Below are 22,185 nucleotides of genomic sequence, written 5' to 3' on the forward strand. Positions count from 1 at the left end.
TCATCCTTACTAGGTAATTCTTCTTCACGGTGTTGTCTACTAAATTTAGAAAAATTAAATTCATGAGTCATATTATCTAAGCGACAGTAACAACATCCCTTTTGCAATCTATGGTAGCATTAATAGTATTTAAGAAGGGTCTACCAAATATAATGGGACAAAAACTATCTTGTGGGGAACCAAGAACAAGAAAATCAGCAGGATATTTAGTTTTCCCACACAAGACTTCAACATCTCTAACAATTCCCATTGGTGAAATAGTATCTCTATTAGCAAGTTTAATTGTGACATCAATATCTTCTAACTCAGCGGGTGCAATGTCATGCATAATTTCTTTGTATAAGTCAATAGGTATTGCACTAGCACTAGCACCCATATCACACAAGCCATGATAACAATGATCTCCTATTTTAACAAAAATAACAGGCATGCCTACCACAGGTCTAGGTTTATCTGTATCACGGGGTTTAGCAATTCTAGCAGTTTCATTACAGAAATAAATAACATGCCCATCTATATTATCAGACAAGAGATCTTTAACAATAGCAATATTGGGTTCAACTTTAACTTGCTCGGGAGGTGTATATGTTTTAATATTGCTTTTATGAACCACAGTTGAAGCTTTAGCATGATCCTTTATCCTAACAGGGAAAGGCGGTTTCTCAACATAAGAAGTAGGAACAATAGGATCATTATAAGTAATAGTCTTTTCTTCAACTTTAATAGGTGCAGCTACTTTTACTTCTATGGGAGGATGATATTTAAACCACTTCTCCTTGGGGAGATCAACATAAGCAGCAAAAGATTCACAGAAAGAAGCTACTATCTCAGAGTCAAGTCCATATTTAGTGCTAAATTTATGAAAAATATCGGTATCCATGAAAGATTTAACACAATCAAAACTAGGTGTCATACCTGACTCCTTACCATTGTCGAGGTCCCAATCTTCGGAGTTGCGTTTAATTCTTTCCAATAAATCCCATTTGAATTCAATAGTCTTCATCATAAAAGAGCCAGCGCAAGAAGTATCAAGCATGGTGCGATTGTTACCAGAAAGCCGAGCATAAAAATTTTGAATAATCATTTCTCTTGAGAGCTCATGATTGGGGCATGAATATAACATTGATTTAAGCCTCCCCCAAGCTTGAGTGATGCTTTCTCCTTCGCGAGGCCAAAAATTATATATATATATATATATAATTGCGATCACGATGAACCAGATGCATAGGATAAAACTTTTGATGAAATTCCAATTTCAATCGTTTGTAGTTCCAAGACTCCATATCATCACATAGCCTATACCATGTCGATGCATCTCCCCTCAAAGATAAGGGGAAGACCTTCTTCTTAACAACATCTCCGGGTACACCTGCAAGCTTAAATAATCCACAAACTTCATCCACATATATTAGATGCTCATCAGGATGTTTTGTTCCATCTCCTAAAAAAGGATTAGCTAGTAGTTTTTCTACCATACCCAAAGGAATTTCAAAGCAAGCATTTTCATTTTCAGTAGGTTCAGTGGGTTGAGGAGCAACTCTTTGCTCTACTGGTCGGGGTGAAGTTACCCCGAACAAGCCCCTCACAGGATTACTTTCCATAGTAACAAGTGACAGTAAATTTCAGCACACTATATAAATTTTTCCTTACCAAATTCCACCTACCAAAGGCGCTTCACTCCCCGGCAACGGCACCAGAAAAGAGTCTTGATGACCCACAAGTATAGGGGATCTATTGTAGTCCTTTCGATAAGTAAGAGTGTCAAACCCAACGAGGAGCAGAAGGAAATGATAAGCGGTTTCCAGCAAGGTATTCTCTGCAAGTACTGAAATAAGTGGTAACAGATAGTTTTGTGATAGGATAATTTGTAACGAGCAACAAGTAACAAAAGTAAATAAAGTGCAGCAAGGTGGCCCAATCCTTTTGTAGCAAAGGACAAGCCTGGACAAACTCTAATATGATGTAAAGCGCTCCCGAGGACACATGGGAATATCGTTAAGCTAGTTTTCATCACGCTCATATGATTCGCGTTTGGTACTTTGATAATTTGGTATGTGGGTGGACCGGTGCTTGCGTGCTGCCCTTACTTGGACAAGCATCCCACTTATGATTAACCTCTACTGCAAGCATCCGCAAATACAACAAAAGTATTAAGGTAAACCTAACCATAGCATGAAACATATGGATCCAAATCAGCCCCTTACGAAGCAACGCGTAAACTAGGGTTTAAGCTTCTGTCACTCTAGCAACCCATCATCTACTTATTACTTCCCAATGCCTTCCTCTAGGCCCAAACAATGGTGAAGTGTCATGTAGTCGACGTTCACATAACACCACTAGAGGAGAGACAACATACATCTCATCAAAATATCGAAAGAATACCAAATTCACATGACTACTAATAGCAAGACTTCTCCCATGTCCTCAGGAACAAAAGTAACTACTCACAAAGCATAAACATGTTCATAATCAGAGGGGTATTAATGTGCATATAGGATCTGAACATATGATCTTCCACCAATTAAACCAACTAGCATCAACTACAAGGAGTAATTAACACTACTAGCAACCTACTAGCACCAATCCCGGACTTGGAGACAAGAATTTGATACAAGAGATGAACTAGGGTTTTGAGATGAGATGGTGCTGATGAAGATGTTGATGGAGATTGCCCTCTCCCGATGAGAGGAGTGTTGGTGATGATGATGGTGATGATTTCCCCCTCCGGGAGGGAAGTTTCCCCGGCAAAACAGCCCCGCCAGAACCCTAGATTGGTTCCGCCAAGGTAACGCCTCGTGGCAGCGGAGTTTCGTCCGAGAAGATGGCTTAGGATTATTTTTCCATCGAAAGAGTCCATATAGCAGAAGATGGTCACTAGAGGGCCACCAGGGGGCCCACGAGGTAGGGGGCGCAACCAGGGGGTAGGGCGCGCCCCCCACCCTCATGGGCAGGGTGTAGCCCCCCCTGGTGAAGTTCTTGCGCTCAATGTTTTTATATATTTGGAAAACATCATCCGTGAAGTTTCAGGACTTTTGGAGCTGTGCAGAATAGGTCTCTAATATTTGCTCCTTTTCCAGCTAGAATCCCAGCTGCCGGCATTCTCCCTCTTTATGTAAATCTTGTAAAATAAGAGAGAATAGGCATAAGTATTGTGACATAATGTGTAATAACATCCCATAATGCAATAAATATTGATATAAAAGCATGATGCAAAATGGACGTATCACCTACGAGCTTTTCATATATTGTTCTTCGCTTATTTACTTTTCCGTTGCTATTGTTATCATCACTACAAAACACCAAAAATATTACTTTTGCTACCGTTACCTTTTACCACTACTATCATATTACTTTGATACTAAACACTTTGTTGCAGATATTAAAGTTTCCAGGTGTGGTTGAATTGACAACTCAGCTGCTAATACTTAAGAATATTCTTTGGCTCCCCTTGTGTCGAATCAATAAATTTGGGTTGAATACTCTACCCTCGAAAACTGTTGTGATCCCCTATACTTGTGGGTTATCACACAGGTATGACTATCTTGATTCTGTCATAAAATCGTCATGGATGTAATGCATGACAGAAAACGTGACCTACTGTGACAAACACGTATCATCATGGAAGTGTAATTTTTTTGTAGTGCATGTCATGAAGGAAGACATTGATATCATTCACGTCAACACTGAAGAGCAATTGGCGGATATCTTCACAAAGCCCTTGGGTTTTGAAAGCTGCGGTGTGAGCTAAATATCTTAAAATCCTCGAATGTCCTGTGATTGGACACACATCCTAACGCTTATGCATGTTGATGACTTAGATGTGCAACACATGAAGTAACGTATGTCTTCAATCAATGAAGACTTGCCCCCTAAGTGTGAATACATTAACATGGAATTTGACTTCGGAGCGCCACGATAATTGTGCGCCATGTCTGGGTCTAATACTTCCTATACGGTAGGTAACGCCACCAGCAAACTTTCCCAAAGATTTCCATTTGGCGTCATGATTGCATTATCTTCGCATTTTGTTTGTCTTCAACATTGATTTGACTTCAAGGTTTATCTTCGCAATGTTTATTTGGTCTTTTCTGATATATATATATATATATATATGTGTGTGTGTGTGTGTGTGTGTGTGTATGTATGTGTGTGTTCTGTCCTCTACAACATTCACTTATAGCTATGTCTTCAAACTTGCCATTTTTCTGAACTAAGTGAATGTGATCGGACCCTAACCCCTTATGTGCTTCTTCCTCAAATTCTACCTATCTAGTCATATGCATTCTGTTGAAATGTGTCAAATGTCTTCACTGTGTCCTTGTCAGCTGAAGATACAGAGACAGACATTTAAATCTGCTTTCAATGCTATATCTCTTTTGCCTGAATACCGAGAAGCCGGAACGACCACCCCACAAACCAGGCATGCGTGGGAACATGTAACAACTCTCAATGAGTTGCATGCATGCCACGTGTCCATCAGATGTGAACCGCCAGGGGCACCTGCGTAATTGCGTTGCGCAGCCCGCTACCTTATAAATACACACCCATGCACGGTCATTATCTCCTCTTCCACCTCACCAACTCGCTCAAACCCTAGCGCCACTGCTAGCTCGCGCCGGCGCCGGAGACGAAGCGCTTAGCTACCGCGACCTCTCCGACACCGTACTCACGCCGGCCATGGACCTCGTATTCTCCGCCGCTCACGTAGGTGTCTTCCATCGCCAAGTTAGAGCACGGGAGATTGGACTGCTCGGCCTCCCTTCTGCCTTGTCTAGCGGTTCATCTGTGGTAAATAAATCTCACTTTTTACAGCCTTTTTGATCTGTCAAATCCTTCCACTTCAACCGAAAGTGGTTTCTCAACTTCCAAATCTGGATTTGCCCTTGTCTGCATCTCATATCATGCCAAGTATATTCACTTATGCTTCATAAATAGTTAGATTCCTCACTTGTACTTATTCATGGATTCGTACAAATCTGGAACCGACTCTCTTCAAATAAGTGAATGTCTTTGCACTATGAGGTCAATGTCTTCAAACTGATTTATCTTCAAAATCTTCTGAGAATGCATATGACCTCTTCCCCTTCCCTTGCACCTTAATGCTATCACAGGTACATGTCCGTGGGAGAATCTCTTGGTTCTCATAGTATGCATTCATTTGCAGAGGTCTTACAACGTCACATCAGCTCTCCTGAAGCCAGTTCCTGTCTGACCAGCAAAAGGAGGCCATTTACAGTTCTGAAGCCTTTCAGTTTGAATCTCATGGCAACTCAAAAATCTATCAGGAAGGGCGACAGGCAGCGCCGTGGGGATACATCTAAGGATTTACCTCCTGATCTGTTTGAAATGTACAAGACAGACCTAGAGGAAACCTATGGCGAGCGCAGCGTCATGGGGATACAGCTAAGGATTTACCTCCTGGTCTGTTTGAAATGTACAAGACAGACCTAGAGGAAACCTACGGCGAGCGCAAGACCCAAATCCAATGGATTCGAAGATATTGGGCTGAGGAATGGTACAAATACAGATTTTTGACTGTTGAATATGCTGAAAAGAACGCCATCAAGGGCCCCTAGGGAGATATTCTATAGATAAATATGCAGCCCAAGTCCAAGTCTGAAGCCATTGCTCAAGGCTTCTACCCTTGCTTGTTCCAAGGGCCACGGCCAAAGAATGCCGACCCATCATCACTGTTATGGTGTCGCGACGACAATCTCTTCAAGTGCAATTATCAATTTGCCAAGGAATCTGCTGTCAAGAACAAGAAGGACCTAGGACTCGACTTCAACCCTGGTCCATCTGCTCCAAGGCTGATGGCACCCGTGATGCCAATGCAAATGTCATTGGCCCCTTCTACAACCTCGATGGCCTTCTCACTCACATAGCTATATAGGGGAGCCACCGTGGAGCACTCAGCTGATGATGCAGATTCTGAAGAAGCGCCAGCTCCACCAAAGCCACAGACGAAGAAGAAGAAAAAGGCTACGAAGCCCTCTGTCACACCAAAAGCTTCGCGTGTGAAGCCATTGGCAACTACACCTCCTGAACCCAGTGTGCAATCTAAAGATCTTTATTGTGTCTCCAAGAAGACGGAGAAGCCCAAGAAGAAGCCCATGAAGATTTCTGGGCATGAACTGACTGTAGCTGTCATTCTCATGAACGAGGAAAACACCATTGATATTTCAAGTGACGAAGACTTTGGTGATGAAGCCCTTGAGATGTTGATCAAGAGAAAGCAAGAGGCGGAGATCTTCAACGATCTGCCCCTCTTTGATGTGGATATACTAAACAATTTCATTGATGGGTGGTTTGACGACCCGAGCGTTAGCATTGATGATCTTTAGCTTCCTGTGGACATCAACGTCACCTTCCATGGAGCCATTGCCAATGAAGTGGCCCTGGCTCAGAAAATCATCGAGTTGAAAAACAAGATTGATTATGAGAAGGCGCAGTTCAAGAAGAACGTGGCAAAGCTCAGCATGGCTGATGTTCAAAGCTTCAAGAAGATGTTGCATGAGCTCAAGGAACAGTTTCACAAGAAGCATGAAGAAGCTAAAGGCTCATGAGAGAGGATGAAATACTTCGCAGAGAAATGTGTTCAAGCACACATTAAGGTTGAGAAGCGCAAGGCTCTTGGGCATCCTGGCATTGATCCCAAGATGGCTGCCAAACAAAAGTAGAAGCCTGCTGTGGCCCAAGATAAAGCATCAAGGCAGGAAGCACCTTGTATTGTCTTCTCTGCCAGCATGACAGGCTCGAAGCCTAAGGTCGCCTCAGCAGCTTCAGAACTGAAGAAAACCAGGGGAGCTGAAGCTGATGCCAGGAAGCGCAGGCACAAGAACACCTGTGACAAGGCCCCATCCAAGAAGAAGATGAAGGCGAAGTCTTCAAAGATAGAGCATGTTGCGGTCTCTGAGCCCCTTGTGATTGAGTCCACTTATGTTGCCCGTCCGGCCTCCACCAACCAAGAGCGTCAACTTGTGATCCACGAGCCTGCTTTCACAGAGGCTCCTGAAGATGAAGAAGTTCCAGCTGTTGACCCCATCACAGCTGAAGACATTGGTAGTGAAGACAATGTTGAAGATGATGAAGTCCTTCCTCAACTCGAGTATCAATTGGTATCATTGCCTGTTCTTACGAATAGCGAACTCATCAGCATTGGTCGTCCTTTGATGCCAATTGCTTAGGATGATTCGTGGGCAGATCGCCCTCAAGAAGACACCCCCATTCATGAAGACACCCCCAGTCCAACACCTCAAGTCACCACTCTGGTGCTTGACTATGATAGCTACATGGTACAAACCACTCCATCTCCACAGGTGTCGCCCGCTTTCCGCAGGCTTCGCAAAGGCCCCAGGCCATAGGTCACCATGTCGAGCATTCCAGAAGGGGAAGTGCAACATAGCTCGATAGCACGTCAAGTGTTTCCTGAAGCCACCCCAACTGTGAATGTCTCCGAGTCTGAAGCCAAAGCTGTTGAAGACACTCTGGCTGCATCAACCGATGAAGAAAAAGAAGAACCAAGAGAAGAAAAAAGAGTTGCTACACCCCCTCCAACTGACCAAGTCATTCTCGAGGAGAATGAGTCTGTGCCCGACCCTCCTGTCATTGAACAAACGGAGGTTGAAACTACTGAGGCAGCCAAAAACCCTGATGCTGAAGCCAATGACACTGTCATGGCTGAAGACCATGTGGCGCCTGACGACCATGTGGGGCCTGAAGATAATATGGCATCTGAAGCCAATGTGGAATCTGAAGCTAATGTGATGCCTGAAGCTCAAGTACAACCTGAAGCCACCGTGCATGCTGAAGCCACTATTCCATCTCCAAGGCCTCACACAATTGAACAAGCCTTTGATCATGGACAGCTGGTCACTGTGAAATGGCCCGTCATGGTGCCTCCCACTGCTCCCGGACCTCAATATGACTATCATGTGGAGCAGAGGCCACAAGTTCAGAAGCCAAAGCCCAGGTTGCCAAGGCCTCCAGGTGTTGCAACCTTCCCAGGATCGTTCAGCGTGAATAGCTTCAGGGCACACAATACTTTCTTTGACAGTGCCAAGAATCCATACTCGAAGCCAAAGATCTCTTCTGATCGCTTCTGGAGCTATCAGCAGTGCAGCTACTACTCATGCATCCTATACAATCAAGAGCGAATCTTTCAACACATGCGTCTTGATTGTGAAGCCATTGCTGGGCTGCCCTGTCTGGAAGAAGCCTTTGATTGCTTCAGGGAGGTTGGTCTTCTACAGTTCGTCACTGACAAGCAGCACTGGAATGAAGAGCTCTTGTTGTAGTTCTATGCCACTCTTCACATTTGTGGCTACAACAGGGATCCGAATACATAGATCCTTGAGTGGATGTCAGGCGATGTGCACCATGAAGCCAAAGCTCAAGACATTATTGAGCTTACTTCCCTGCCCACTCCAAGTGACTTGTATGAGCCTAGTTGTCAGCTTCACAATAATGAACTGCGGAGTATCTTCCAGAGGCCTGAACCCAATATGAGTCAGATGCTCAGTATGATGAAGCCATTGCCTCAAGATTCTCAATATTCCAAGGAATTCTTCGTCAAAGACCTCGAGTACTTGCCACTTACAGTCTATCATATTCTGAGGCATACTCTATGGCCAATCAAAGGATATACTGCTGAACCTAAACTTGAAGGAGCCATGAAGACTTTGGTGTTTTACATCGTCAATGGAATAAGATTCAACACCCAGGATTTCTTCATCAGACAACTTGCTGCATCTGGGATTGATCTGTTTGGCCTGAAGTTTTATGCTCCATGGGTGATGCGCCTAATCAAGCTCCACTCCTCTATTGACTATCAGCCCTTAGCGCGCAACCATCTTGTATTTCTTCCTGAGGTTGATCTATCTGTTGAAGCCATGTACCCAGAGCCTGCCAATGAGCCGCTATATCTTCACAATGTTGATCATCAAAGCTTCACGTAGCCCATAGAAGGGATTCATGTTCCAAATGCTGCTATCCCTTCTTATCCTCTGGCTGGCAATATGCGTCTGCCCCATCGTGCAAATACCGAAGCCACTGATAGTACGATTGCCCAAAGGCCTCAGAAGCGTTCTCGTGTTCTCAATGACCGAGAGCTTCTTATTGCCTTACCTCAGAAGTAGGATAAGCATCACGACTGGCTTAAGCATCAGATGCAGAGTATCTTGGTGGATGTCAATCACATCAGAAACTTGGCCACCAAGAACTCATTCGTTGCCCATGAAGCATGTTAACTGTTACATGATGAACCGCATCCGGCATAATTCTCCATCACCGATCCATTGCCTACAAGCTTTTCATATATTGTTCTTCGCTTATTTACTTTTCCGTTGCTATTGTTATCATCACTACAAAACACCAAAAATATTACTTTTGCTACCATTGCCTTTTACCACTACTATCATATTACTTTGCTACTAAACAGTTTGCTGCAGATATTAAAGTTTGCAGGTGTGGTTGAATTGAAAACTCAGCTGCTAATACTTGAGAATATTCTTTGGCTCCCCTTGTGTCGAATCAATAAATTTGGGTTGAATACTCTACCCTCGAAAACTGTTGCGATCCCCTATACTTGTGGTTTATCACATAGGTATGACTATCTTGATTTTGTCATAAAATCATCATGGATGTACATGCATGACAGAAAACGTGACCTACGGTGACAAACATGTATCATCATGGAAGTGTATTTTTTTGTAGTGCATGTCATGAAGGAAGACATTGATATCATTCACGTCAACACTGAAGAGCAATTAGCGGATATCTTCACAAAGCCCTTGGGTTTTGCAAGCTGCGGTGTGAGCTAAATATCTTAGAATCCTCGAATGTCCTGTGATTGGACACACATCCTAACGCTTATGCATGTTGATGACTTAGATGTGCAACACACGAAGTAACGTATGTCTTCAATCAATGAAGACTTACCCTCTAAGTGTGAATACATTAACGAGGAATTTGACTTCGGAGCACCACGATAATTGTGCGCCATGTCTGGGTCTAATACTTCCTATACGGTGGGTAACGCCACCAGCAAACTTTCCCAAAGATTTCCATTTGGCGTCATGATTGCATTATCTTCGCATTTTGTTTGTCTTCAACATTGATTTGACTTCAAGGTTTATCTTCGCAATGTTTATTTGGTCTTTTCTGATATATATATATATGTGTGTGTGTGTGTGTGTGTGTGTGTGTTCTGTCCTGTACAGCATTCACTTATAGCTATGTCTTCAAACTTGCCATTTTTCTGAACTAAGTGAATGTGATCGGACCCTAACCCCTTATGTGCTTCTTCCTCAAATTCTTCCTATCTAGTCATTTGCATTCGGTTGAAATGTGTCAAATGTCTTCACTGTGTCCTTGTCAGCTGAAGATACAGAGACACACATTTGAATCTGCTTTTAATGCTATATCTCTTTTGCCTAAATACCGAGAAGCCGGAACGACCACCGCACAAACCAGGCGTGCGTGGGAACATGTAACAACTCTCAATGAGTTGCATGCATGCCACGTGTCCATCAGATGTGAACCACTAGGGGCACCTGTGTAATTAAGTTGCGCAGCCCGCTACCTTATAAATACACACCCATGCGCAGTCATTCACTACAAAAAAAGACACATCCATGACATTTTGGGCCGAACAAATTTTTTTTTCTGTCATACATATGACACTTCTATGACGTTAATTGTGACAAAACCCGGTATCATCATAGATGTGGTGGGCTCCTACTTCTATGACAAAAAATCATGACAGAAAATGGGCTTCTCATCCTGAGCGGGCCGGAGACGCAGCTGCATGACATTCTTTGGGCCGTCCATGACGGAAAAAACCGTGGTAGAAGCGAGGGCGAGGAAAATTTCGGGGAGTTCCCGGTTACGGTGGGAGGTCGGGGGCCAAGCGATGCACGTTTCTCTCGTACACGTACGCGCGTGTGTGCGAGGCGTTGGCTCTAACTGAACCCGAGCGAGGCGTTGGGCTCTAACTGAACCCGAGCGATTGCACTGCAGGCTACGCGTTACTGAACCCGAGCGATCGATCGATGGCTGTTAACTGAACCCAATCGAGCGATTCCTTCGCTACTGCTGCTAACTGAAGCCGATCGATGGTGCTTATGGATGAACAGTGAGCGTTGCGGGGGGGAGGGGGTTGGATGAACAGTTCCCGGTGGGGGTGGATGAACAGGACCCCGTGGTGTTGCCTCTGGATGAACAGGACCCCGATCGATCGAGCCGGTTGGGGTTGGATGAATAGGACCCCGTGGAGGGCTGGATGAACATGACTACCCCGTGGAGGGCAGGATGAACAGTAGACGGTGGAGGGTAGGATGAACAGTAGCCCATGGAGGGGTGGTTGAACAGGAGCCCGTGGAGAGGGCTGGTTGAACAGTAGCCGGTGGAGTGGCGCGCGGTGGAGGCTGGATGAACAGGAGCCCGTGGATGAACAGTCGCAGGTGGAGGCTGGAGGAGGTCGATGGTGGATGAACAGTAGCTCGTGGAGGCTGGAGGGGGTCGACGGTGGAGATGAACAGTATCCCGTGGAGTCCTGTTTTACGGTACGCCACACCCCTCCCGATGAACAGGACCCCCGTTTCGACCGTAGGAGGTCCGTTTCGTCCGTTTTGCGGTACGCCACACCCCTCCCGATGAATAGGACCCCCGTTTCGACCGTAGGAGGTCCGTTTCCTCCGTTTTGCGGTACGCCAGACCCCTCCCGATCAACAGGATCCTGTTTCAAACATGGTCGGTCGAACACAAGGCCGTTTCCTCCGTTCTGCGGTACGCCAGGCCTCGTTTCCATCGCCTGTTCCGTCCAAGCCCTCCCGATGAACACGACGCATTCCGTTGCCTCCCCATGAACACGACACATTCCGTTGCCTCCCCATGAACACGACGACAACGCTGTTTCTCCGTTCCGACCCAGCCATGTACACGAGCCCTCGCCGTACGTATGCGCGAGTAGGCGTTCGAGATCCCGCCCGTATGTACACATATGTGGCCGTATTTTCTTTCTTGCACCCTGGCCGCTGTACGTACGTGTACATGCAACGTGCGCGCCTCTACTACGACACGTGCGCGCCTCTACATCGACCAGTATGTACGTACACGTTCGCGACCAGAATGACAACGCTACGTACGCTTCGACCAGGTGGGTCCCGACTGTCAGGCACTTCCTTGCGTGCGAAGATGTAGCTGGTGGGTCCCAGCAGTTAGGGGCAAACATTTTTTTCACGAAATACGGTGGCCCGTCCGGTGGGTCCCCGCTATCAGGTGGAGGAATAATTATTTTGTGCGTAATAAGGAGGCACTTCCTTGTTGCGGCCGTGGACCCAGCTGTCAGCGTCTCCACGCACAGTACTCTTCCGATGGAAGTCGGTCGTTGACCACATTGACCACGTTGCGCCGAGAGCACCATGGCGGTGGACGATGGCGAGGCCTAGGAAGGGGACGAAGTGGAGCCGAGGAAGACGCGGTAGTGGAAGCCCGCGCGGAGAGGAGTACGAGGGTTCACTGGTTCGGCTACGGTGTGAGGCTGCCGTCGCCGTAGGGCCTGGCCAGCGGTGGGAATATTAGGGGGCGGTGTCGGGGGTTGGGTGCGACATATGCCAAAGGATGGCTTATCATGGTGGGGGCAAGTAGAACGTCGCCGGTGCCTGGAAACGGGATAAGGTGAAGACATGCACGTCGGCGAATCTTACCCAGCTTCAGGGCTCTCCAGGGAGATAATACCCCTACTGCTGCTCTACGGGGTCTCCGCATGATCACTATGGCAAAGTGTTTACACGGTTGCTCCTTGAGCTGTTTCCTGGAGGTAGGAGAAGGCAAGGCTAGCTCTCTCCTTCCTATATGATCTGGTCTAGTGCTAATGGATTCCAACCCTTTGCATGGATGCCCTGGGGGATTTATATAGGCCTAGCCCCGGGGGTACAATGGTAATCCGGCTGGGCGCGGGCCCAGCCGTCAGTCTCTCTGGCCGCCGTCTTATCCGCCGACTCCTGGGGCCCGCCGATTGGTGGGCCCCGCCGACTGGCTTGGTGTGGAGCCGACAGGCCGCGTCCGCCGCGGGCGGGTCTTGTCGGCTGCACATTACTGTAGCCGTGCCTCTAATGACGCAGGCTCGGTCATGAGGTCGTGGTGACAGCCCCGCCGTCTGGCGGGCGATCACTGTGGCCACTACTTGTCGTGTCTAATTAATGGCGCATGGGGCCCATGGGAGGGGCCGGCCGACTTCCGGTGGCCGACTCCCATCCGGAACGACTGGTGGTGCTTTCGTCGTCTTTCGTACGCCCGCCGACTGGTGGGACCCATCATCCATGGGTCATACCAGCAGGCCGTCGTGGGCACAGGGCTCCGCCCCCTTGGGCTGATGTCAGGGCCGGCATGGCAACAGTGTCGCGTCGCGCGGAGATCTCCACGGGTACGGCGTACTATAGCCACTCCTGCCCTTGGAAAAGGGGTGGGAGTGGACCTTACTGTGGCCACTCCCCGTCCCGTCCCTCTTTATGAAGGCATGGGGGTTGTTGGCGTCGCGGGCCGACTCCCCAAGGCCAGCTTCTTCGGAAGTCGCCAGTCAGGAGTCGCCTCATCCTGAAGTCGTTCCTAGGACTCGGCCGCGAGTGGGCAGCCGGCTGCCTCGCCACCGACTCTCAGAAGGCCGCTCTTCGTCCTGGGGTCTCGAGGGGCGCAGTCTGCCTCAATGTCTTGAAAGGTTCTGGGCCTGGGTTAGCCTACCCGTGGCCCATTACTCTGACAGTAGTCCTCGAAGCTGGTGAGGCTCCGAGGGCGACATGTCGTGGAGCCTCAACAGTTTCTTCTCTCCGGCGGTCGGATCTGGGCTTCGCTAGCCGTCTTCTGTCAAGCCGACTAGTTGGAGTCGGACTTGCTCAAGGCCGACTTGCCCCTAAAAAAGTTTGAACGTTGCGGCGGAGTTCAGGCGGCATGCCTGATAAGCTTCCGGGTTGCCGCCCGTGGTTGACCCGTCGCGAGGCGCCATGGGGCGGAGCTAGTCTGATCGCCCACGCGTGCGACAGGACAGGCCTACAGGCGGGGCCCGCCACTACCGTGCCTCGGCATGCGAACGGATCCGTTGCGGCCGCGCGGACGGTTGGGGTTCCCGCGCGGTTATTGCACGCGGTAACTTCGTGTGGTAAATCATGGGGGTCGTGGGGTCCCGAGCGCAGTTAATCCCACGTCCGCCCCCTCGACTTCTCAGCCCACGAGCCTACAAGTAGGCAGGGGGAGGGGGGCGGCGAAGCACGCGCGCCCATTCTCCCCACTTCCTTTCGCTCCTTCTTGCTTCTTCTTCTTCTTGCCGCTGCTGCCCCGAACCACGCCATGCCCGCAGCGATGAGCTCCTCCTCCGCCGCCGCGCCTCCTGCTGTTCGCTTCAGAGTGTGGGATGGCTCCGAGGTTGACGACAATGACATCGAGATCCTCCGCCAGACACGGCGGCTGCCTGGCAGGGACTTAGTGCGGGTCCACCTCGTGCCGGAGGGAGAGATATCACCGGCGCCGGAGGAGGGCGGGCGGGTCATATTCCGCTCGCACCTCATGCGCAGCCTGGGACTGCCGGCGAGCGGCTTCTTCCACTCCTTCTTGGAGTTCCACGGGCTCCAACCGCACCACCTTACTCCGAACACGGTGGTGTTGCTGGCTGCCTTCGCCACCCTGTGCGAAGGCTTCCTCGGCGTTCTCCCCACCATCGAGCTCTGGGGGGAGTTCTTCCAATCCTAGCTCGGCACACACGTCGCCGGCGTGCCGGCCCAGTGCGGTGCATTCATCGTGATGCGGAGATCAGTGGCCGACAATCTGTTTCCCGCCATCGCACTGATTAAGTCGGTGAAGATGTGGCAGCGGTCATATTTTTATGTGAAGAACGTCACCCCAGAAGGCTACTGGGTCAACCTGCCGGCTTACGAAGCCGGTGCGCCAGCTGGAAGGCTCCCCAGCTGGTCACACCGAGCCAGGACGCTGTCTCCCGCCGGTGCCGCCGCCGTCGCGCGACTCCGAGTGCTGACGCAGTCGGAGGGCCTGACCGGGGCCGACTTGTTGGCCGCCTTTGTGGCGCGCTGAGTCCTCCCACTCCAAGGCCGACCTCACCTGATCTGCCACATGAGCGGTCATCGGGACCCGAGTCGGATGTGCTCCAAGGACATGCCTCACGTGGAAGTGGCGAACACGGTGAACTACATCGCGAATTGCGGTCTCTCGGTGGACTGGCGGTTCGGCAAGGAGACGTATTCGCGCGCCAACCCCCCGCCTATTGTAAGTCATCTTCCTTCTTCTTCTGTTTCTTTTGTTGCCGAGTCCGACTTGTCAAGTCTGACCGTTTTTGTTTTGAATCAGAATCCTCTCGTCCCTCCTTCGGCCGGCACCGCGGGGCCGGCTCGTCAGTTTGTCCCCGATCGGGCGGAGAGCGACGTCGACGATCCCGACTTGGAGGCGGCAGCCATGGAAGCCGACGCCTAGGGAGGAGGAGGAGAAGCAGGCGGCTCCAGGCCTTCGGCCACTTTTGCCTACTGGCCTGACGATGAGGCCGAGGGAGAAGTCGCCCCGCATCGCCAGCCAAAAGCCGGCCAGCCAAGCGCGAGTTCCTCCACCGGCTTGGATGCTCAAGGCGGTGCGAAGAAGCGCCGGGCCGGGCCGAGTACGCTTGGTGGCCAGTCGAAGAAGTTCAAGGGAGCGGCCGCCGCGACCAAGCGGGAAGAGGCGGCCGCGAAAGCCAACCGCTTCCGCAAGGAAGTGAAGAAGCCGCCGCTGGTCTCTGCATAAGCGCCTCCATCCCTTATCTTTATTTTCTCTTTGTTGATCTTGTCTAAGTTTTTCATATGCTTTTCTCGTCTCAGGGCTCCCCTCACTCTTGAGAGGGTTGCCGCCGCCCCCGTTATGGGGTCGGTGGAGACATGTGCCACCACTCGGCGGATTGACCCCGCCGCCGACCTTCGGGAGGCGACGGAGTGGAACGCGCTAGAGAAGCGCGAGGAGGACGAGGCCGCCCGCCGAGAGAAAGCAGAGGCCGAGAAGGCGGAGGCCTCCGCCCTGAAGAAGCTGGAGGCGGCCGAGGCCGCCGCTGCGGCAAAGCAGCCGGCTAAGGAAGTCGCGCCCCGGAGGTCGGCGGTGTTCGTTACCCCTTTGAACTCCGCGGCGCCTCCCCCGGAGTTCACGGGGCAGACAGGGGAAGCCGGCGGCGAGTTCCCGATCGTGGAGAGAGGCGGCGGCGACGCCCCCATGTCGGACGTGGTCGCGCCGCCACAGCCGCCCCCGCCGCCGTCTAGAAGCGCGCAAGGCAAACAGCCGGCGGATCCGCCCTTGCCGCCGACTGAAGACGAGGCCGTGGCAAGGCTACTCCTTCAAGTCGGCTCGCCAACGCGCCGCCGTCTTGAGAAGGCGACTTCGGCGCCACGCCCCTTGGAGACCGGCACTGCCAGCTCAACGATTCCAGACGCCGAAGCGACGAGCGCCGTGCCCATTGGGTGGGTACGAGGAGGCGGCACGGGCCCGCTGAACCAGGTGCTTCTGGATGTCCAGACGAAGCTGCGAGCTGAGAGCGACGCCATCCAGAACTGCACCAAGGCGCACCTGGCGTCGCGGGCAGCCATCCGGGTATGCTTTCTCCTTTGTCCCTGTTTTCTTGTTTCTCTCTGTGGGGGCACGCCAGCGCACCCACTGGGTCTAGTCCCCGAGTTCTAGGCCGGCTGCTGAGCAGGCGGCCCGGAACTCCAATTGGTAAGTTCCGGGTACTAACCTTTGTTCTGAAATACTTGTTGTAGGACTATCACAACCTCCGTGTCGCTGCCTTCAACCGCAACGTTGAAGAGCTGGGCAAGCAGACTACCGACTTGTCGGAGAGCCGGAGTGAGTCCTTTTTCTTCTTTGCGGGGGCGCGCTGGCGCACCCGCGGGCTGTAGTCCCCGAGATTCAGGCCGACTGCTGAGCAGTCGGACCGGATCTCCTCGGCGACCTTCTTCGTTGATGACTTAACACCTTCTTTCTTCTTTCTCTTCAGAGGCCAACGCCGCTCTTCAACAGCAGCTGGGCGAAGCCAACTCCGCGTTGCGCACCAAGGGGGAGGAGTGCAGCAAGCTCGCCGCAGAGCGCGATTTGCTGGCCGCACAATTGGCAGAGCAGAAGGAGCTGCTTACGAAGACGCAGAAGGAGGCGGAAGAGGCGGAAGCCGCCCTCCTGGCCGAGTTCGCGAGCGAGCGCTCCTCCTGGACCGACAAGGAGGCAATGCTGGTCTCCGGCTTCCACGAGATCGAGGACCTCGTCGACGGTGAGCTTCTTTGCTTTCCTTCGCCGACTATATGTCGAGCCGACTCCTGGTTTTTTTGACTTGTTCTTCATTTTTTCCGTCTTGGCAAACTTCTTCCTCGGCCACTCGCAGGCCGCCATTCAAGCTATCGAGGCTGACCGCGAGGAGCAGAGGGCGGGTGGCGCGGAGATCGCCGCTGATGCCCCTCGGACTCTTGGTGAGCACATTTTGAGCATTGGGGCTCGCCTGCGGCCGGCCCACCAGATGTTGCGCCGGCTTCAACGTGTCGGTGCCCAAGCGATCGCTGCCCTGTGGCCAGACGTGCAGGTTCCGCGCACCCCCAGTCAGACTGCCGACTGGCTGGAGGTCGCGGCTGGCCGTCTTGAGGCCTGGAAGGGTTCCCCGGCCCGGGCCGGAGTGCGCCGAGCCTTGGAATTCGTCAAGGCGTGGTATCCGGGGCTGGACCTAGACCGGCTGGCCACACTCCGGTCAGAGGCCCAGCCGGAGCTGGCAGCCGTAGAAGATGCCCTTGTCAAGCGTGCGGCGGCGATCGCCAAGTACACCGACACCAGCATCTTTGTCCCCGAGCAGGCTGAAGACGGCGAGGAGGTGTCGCCGGAGTGGTTTGGGTTGAACCCTGACTACGATGAGGACTCGGCAGAGGTGATCGACTCCAGCGTCGAGGAGGAAGACGAGGCAGAGGACGGAAGCGAGACGGAGGCACCGAAAGACGGAGCGGACGGCCAGCCTCAGCTCGACTGTGCCTCCAGCAATGAGCCGTGTCCGCCTGAGCCAACTGCTGCCGGAGGTGATCAAGCCGAGACTGCCCAGCCGGCCGCCCCAACATCCAACACCGCCGTCTCCTCCGATCCTCCAAACCCGTCTGCCGCCCCTTAGGCTGCCACCTTGTCTTTGTTTTATCTGTTCTAATAGTTTTTGAAGAACTTGTTAATCCGCACAATTCCACCTGCGGGGTGTATTTTGAAATTCTGCTCGAAGATTCGGCCAAGGGCCTTTGTTATGTAAATATTCATCCGACTTCTATCTTTCTTGCTCATTGTTCTTTTGGCTTTTTCCTTTGCCGTCTTCCCTCAGTTGTCGTCTTTGTCAGTCAGACAGCCGCTCCGCGGACTGCTGCTGGATCAAATTCTTGGTCACTTTGGGAAGGCAAGTACTTAGCCGTTTTTAGGGTTGTTTAACAAGTCGGATAGAAGGCGGCAAGCCGACTATTCAAGAGTCGGTTTGCGAAAAAAGGCTGGAAGCCGGCCTTAAGCTATGTTTGTGCTTTGAATCCTTAGCCATTTTTCATGTGGACGCCCATTCTTCCTTACTCCTGCCCACCAGACAGTCGCTCTGCGAGCTGCGGCTTCTGGCAGGAGACGGTTTAGATGCCACAAACTACTTGTTCGGCTGCAGGAAGCATTTCATAGCGCAGGTCGGCAAGTCCCTGGGCCGACTAGTCGAACCCGGTGCCAAACGGCATAACAAAGAGTAATATACTCGAAGGCATATTTCTTATCATATAGATAAAAGAGGGCAATCCCCGAGCTCTTCTCGGGGGGGGGGGCCGAAGTCTTGGTACTTTTAATACAAAAGGTAGTGTGATACATACTGCGTTTAACTGTAAAACTTTCAGAGGAGATTTGCATTCCATTGCCGCTCTGTCTCTTTGCCGGAGTCGTCCCTCTTGCGTGCTCGGGGCTTCTGAGTGTCGATCAGGTAGTAGGAGTCGTTTCCCAGCACTTTGCTGATGATGAAGGGGCCTTCCCAAGGTGTCGACAGCTTGTGCTGGCCGGCTGTTCGCTGGATTAATCGGAGCACGAGGTCGCCCTCCTGGAAAGATCTCGGTCTGACCTTCCTGTTGTAGTATCTGCGCAGGCTCTGCTGGTATATGCTGGACCGGCTGAGTGCCAGTAGCCGGCCCTCTTCCAGCAAGTCGACGTTGTCTTGCCGTGCTTCTTCTGCTTCTTCCTCGGTGTACATGGTGACTCGCGAAGAATCGAATTCTATGTCCGTTGGGATGACGGCTTCAGGACCATAGACGAGGAAGAAAGGCGTGAAGCCGGTTGACTTGTTTGGAGTCGTGCGCAGACTCTAGAGGATGGCTGGCAACTCGTCGAGCCAGCAGCCAGCCGAGCGCTCCAGAGGCTCGATCAGTTGGGGCTTTATGCCAGACAGGATGAGGCCGTTTGCTCGCTCCACCTGGCCATTTGACTGTGGATGGGCGACGGATGCTAGGTCCAGTCGGATGCCCTGTGTCGCACAGAAACGGGCCAAGGCGCCTTTGGCAAAATTTGTGCCGTTGTCGGTGATGATGCCGTGTGCTATGCCGTACCGAATTGTGATGTCAGAGATGAAAGTCACGGCAGTCGGACCGTTTAGTTTCTTGATTGGCTTCGCTTCTATCCACTTGGTGAACTTGTCCACCGCGACAAGTAAGTGAGTTAAGCCACCTCGTGCCGTCTTGAATGGTCTCACCATGTCTAGACCCCAAACTGCGAAAGGCCAGGCAATGGGGATGGTCTTGAGTGCAGAAGCCGGCTGATGCGGCTTGGAGCGAAACTTCTGGCACCCTTTGCATTTTTGGACCAATTCCTTGGCCTCTTCTAAGGCCGTTGGCCAAAAGAAACCATGTCGGAAAGCTTTGGCGACGAGTGCTCTTGAAGCCGCATGGTGGCCGCACTCGCCTTGATGGATGTCTTTGAGAATTGCTTGGCCTTGCTCTGGCTCTACGCAGCGCTGGTAGACACCAGTGACGCTGCGCCTGACCAGCTCTCTGTTGACTATGGTGTAGGCTGCCGCTCGGCGTTGTACTTGCCGAGCTAAGGTCTCATCAGTCGGCAGCTCTTTGCTCACCAGAAATTTGAGGATGGGCTGGGCCCATGAGGGTGCTGCTATTTCTTCGACTGCCAGAACTGCGACTTGGACGAGGGCGGCTGGGCCGGGAGGTGGCGGGCTGGAGTCAACAACCGCTTGCTGGATTAATGAAGTCCCCGGGCCGACTGGCGCAGCTCTTGGGCCGAGTTCTGGAGTCTTCGGGCCGGCCGCCGCAGTCCCTGGGCCGGGGACTGCAGTCCCTGGGCCGGCCTCGACTATGGCGGTTTTTGAGCCATCTGCCAAAATCCCCGTACCGTCCGCCGAGGCTCTGGAGTCGGATCTGACTTCTTCGGGAGGAGCCGACACAAAGATGGAGTCTTATTCTGGTAAAGGTTTGACAGACGGCTTGAGGAGGCGTTGAAGGGCGACACCGGATGGTATTGCTTGGCAGGTAGAGCCGATTCGTGCCAAGGCGTCTGCTTGGTTGTTGTCGTTTCTTGGCACATGGAGGAACTCGCACCCCTCGAAATACCCACTGAGTTGTTGCACGAGGAAACGGTAACTTGCCATGTTTGCATCTTTGGCGTCCCAGTCGCCAGACGACTGCTAGACCACTAAGTCCGAGTCGCCATAACACAGGATCCGGCGAATGCCAAGTTCTTTGGCAAGCCGGAGCCCGTGAATGAGCGCCTCGTACTCGGCGACATTGTTGGAGGCGGCAAAATGGATTTGCAGTGCGTATTTGAGCTTGTCACCTTTAGGAGAAGTGAGGACAGCGTTGGCTCCCAAGCTGGTGCGCATCTTGGAGCCATCGAAATGCATTCGCCAATGGGTGGAGTCGGGCGCTGGACGTAGGTACTGGGTCTCGGCCCAGTCGAGGAGAAAGTCGGCCAGTGCTTGTGACTTGATGGCGGTACGGGGCTGGTAGTGGATGGTGTAGGGAGCCAGCTCTATGGCCCATTTGGCCACTCGGCCAGAAGCATCTTGGCTTCCGATGATCTCGGCAAGTGGGGCCGTGTAGACCACAGTGATTGGATGCTCTTGAAAGTAAGGCTTCAATTTCCTGGCGGCAAAGTGCATGCCGTAGCACATCTTCTGGTAGTGGGGGTAGTTCTGCTTGGAGGCCGACAGTACTTCGCTCAGGTAATATACCGGTCTCTGGACAGGTAGTGCCTTGCCTTCCTCCTTGCGTTCCACTACAATGACTGTGCTGACTACCCGGCTGGTGGCGGCGATGTACAGGAGCATAGGTTCCTTAGGAGTCGGAGCCGCCAGAACGGGTGGAGTAGTCAGCATCTTCTTCAACTGGAGAAAAGCTTCGTCCGCCTTGTGGTTCCACTCGAAAAAAGTGGTCTTCTTCATGAGCTGCTATAATGGGAGAGCTTTCTTGCCCAGCCGACTGATGAATCGGTTGATGGGCACCAAGCAGCCGGTGAACTTTTGCACGTCCAGCAGTCGGCTGGGTACCTCCATCCTCTCAATGGCCTTGATCTTTACAGGGTTGCACTCTATGCCGTGTTCAGAGACCAGGAAGCCAAGGAGTTGGCCGGCTGGTACTCCGAAGACGCACTTCTCAGGGTTGAGCTTGATCTGGAATCGGCGCAGGTTCTCGAAGGTCTCCTTGAGGTCTTCCAGCAGTGTTCCATGCTTTTCCGTCTTCACCACCACATCGTCCACGTAGACGTGGGCGTTTCTGCCGAGTTGCTTGAGGAGGCACTTCTACATGCAACGCTGAAAGGTGGCGCCGGCATTCCTCAAGCTGAACGTCATGGTGAGGTAGCAGAAGGCTCCAAACGGCGTGATGAAGGCGGTCTTCAGTCTGTCACCCGGGTTCAGCTTGATCTGGTGATATCTTGAATATGCATCCAAAAAGATCAACAGCTCACAACCGTCTGTGGAGTCTATCACATGATCAATTCTTAGTAAAGCAAACGGGTCCTTGGGGCAGGCCTTGTTGAGGCTTGTGTAGTCAATACACATTCGCCATTGCTTGTTCTTCTTCAGTACTAGGACCGGGTTGGCTAGCCACTCTGGAAAGAATACTTCCATAATGAAGCCGACTGCTAGGAGTCGGGCTATCTCTTCTCCGATAACTCTTCTCTTTTCTT

The 22,185-nt window shown here is 51.5% G+C and overlaps 1 protein-coding gene across 1 annotated transcript in view; it reads left to right on the forward strand.

The window, feature by feature from the left end:
- The first annotated feature begins 15,894 nt into the window (after nt 1-15,894).
- The window catches only part of LOC125506990, a 41,843-nt gene continuing 35,552 nt past the window's right edge, over nt 15,895-22,185 (forward strand). Inside the window, exon 1 of the mRNA XM_048671694.1 lies at nt 15,895-16,277. Coding sequence (XP_048527651.1) covers nt 15,895-16,277 — 383 coding nt within the window. The remainder of the gene's footprint in view (nt 16,278-22,185) is intronic.

This window comes from Triticum urartu, chromosome 5 (assembly GCF_003073215.2).
Source record: "Triticum urartu cultivar G1812 chromosome 5, Tu2.1, whole genome shotgun sequence".
In the NCBI taxonomy this organism is placed as follows: domain Eukaryota; kingdom Viridiplantae; phylum Streptophyta; class Magnoliopsida; order Poales; family Poaceae; genus Triticum; species Triticum urartu.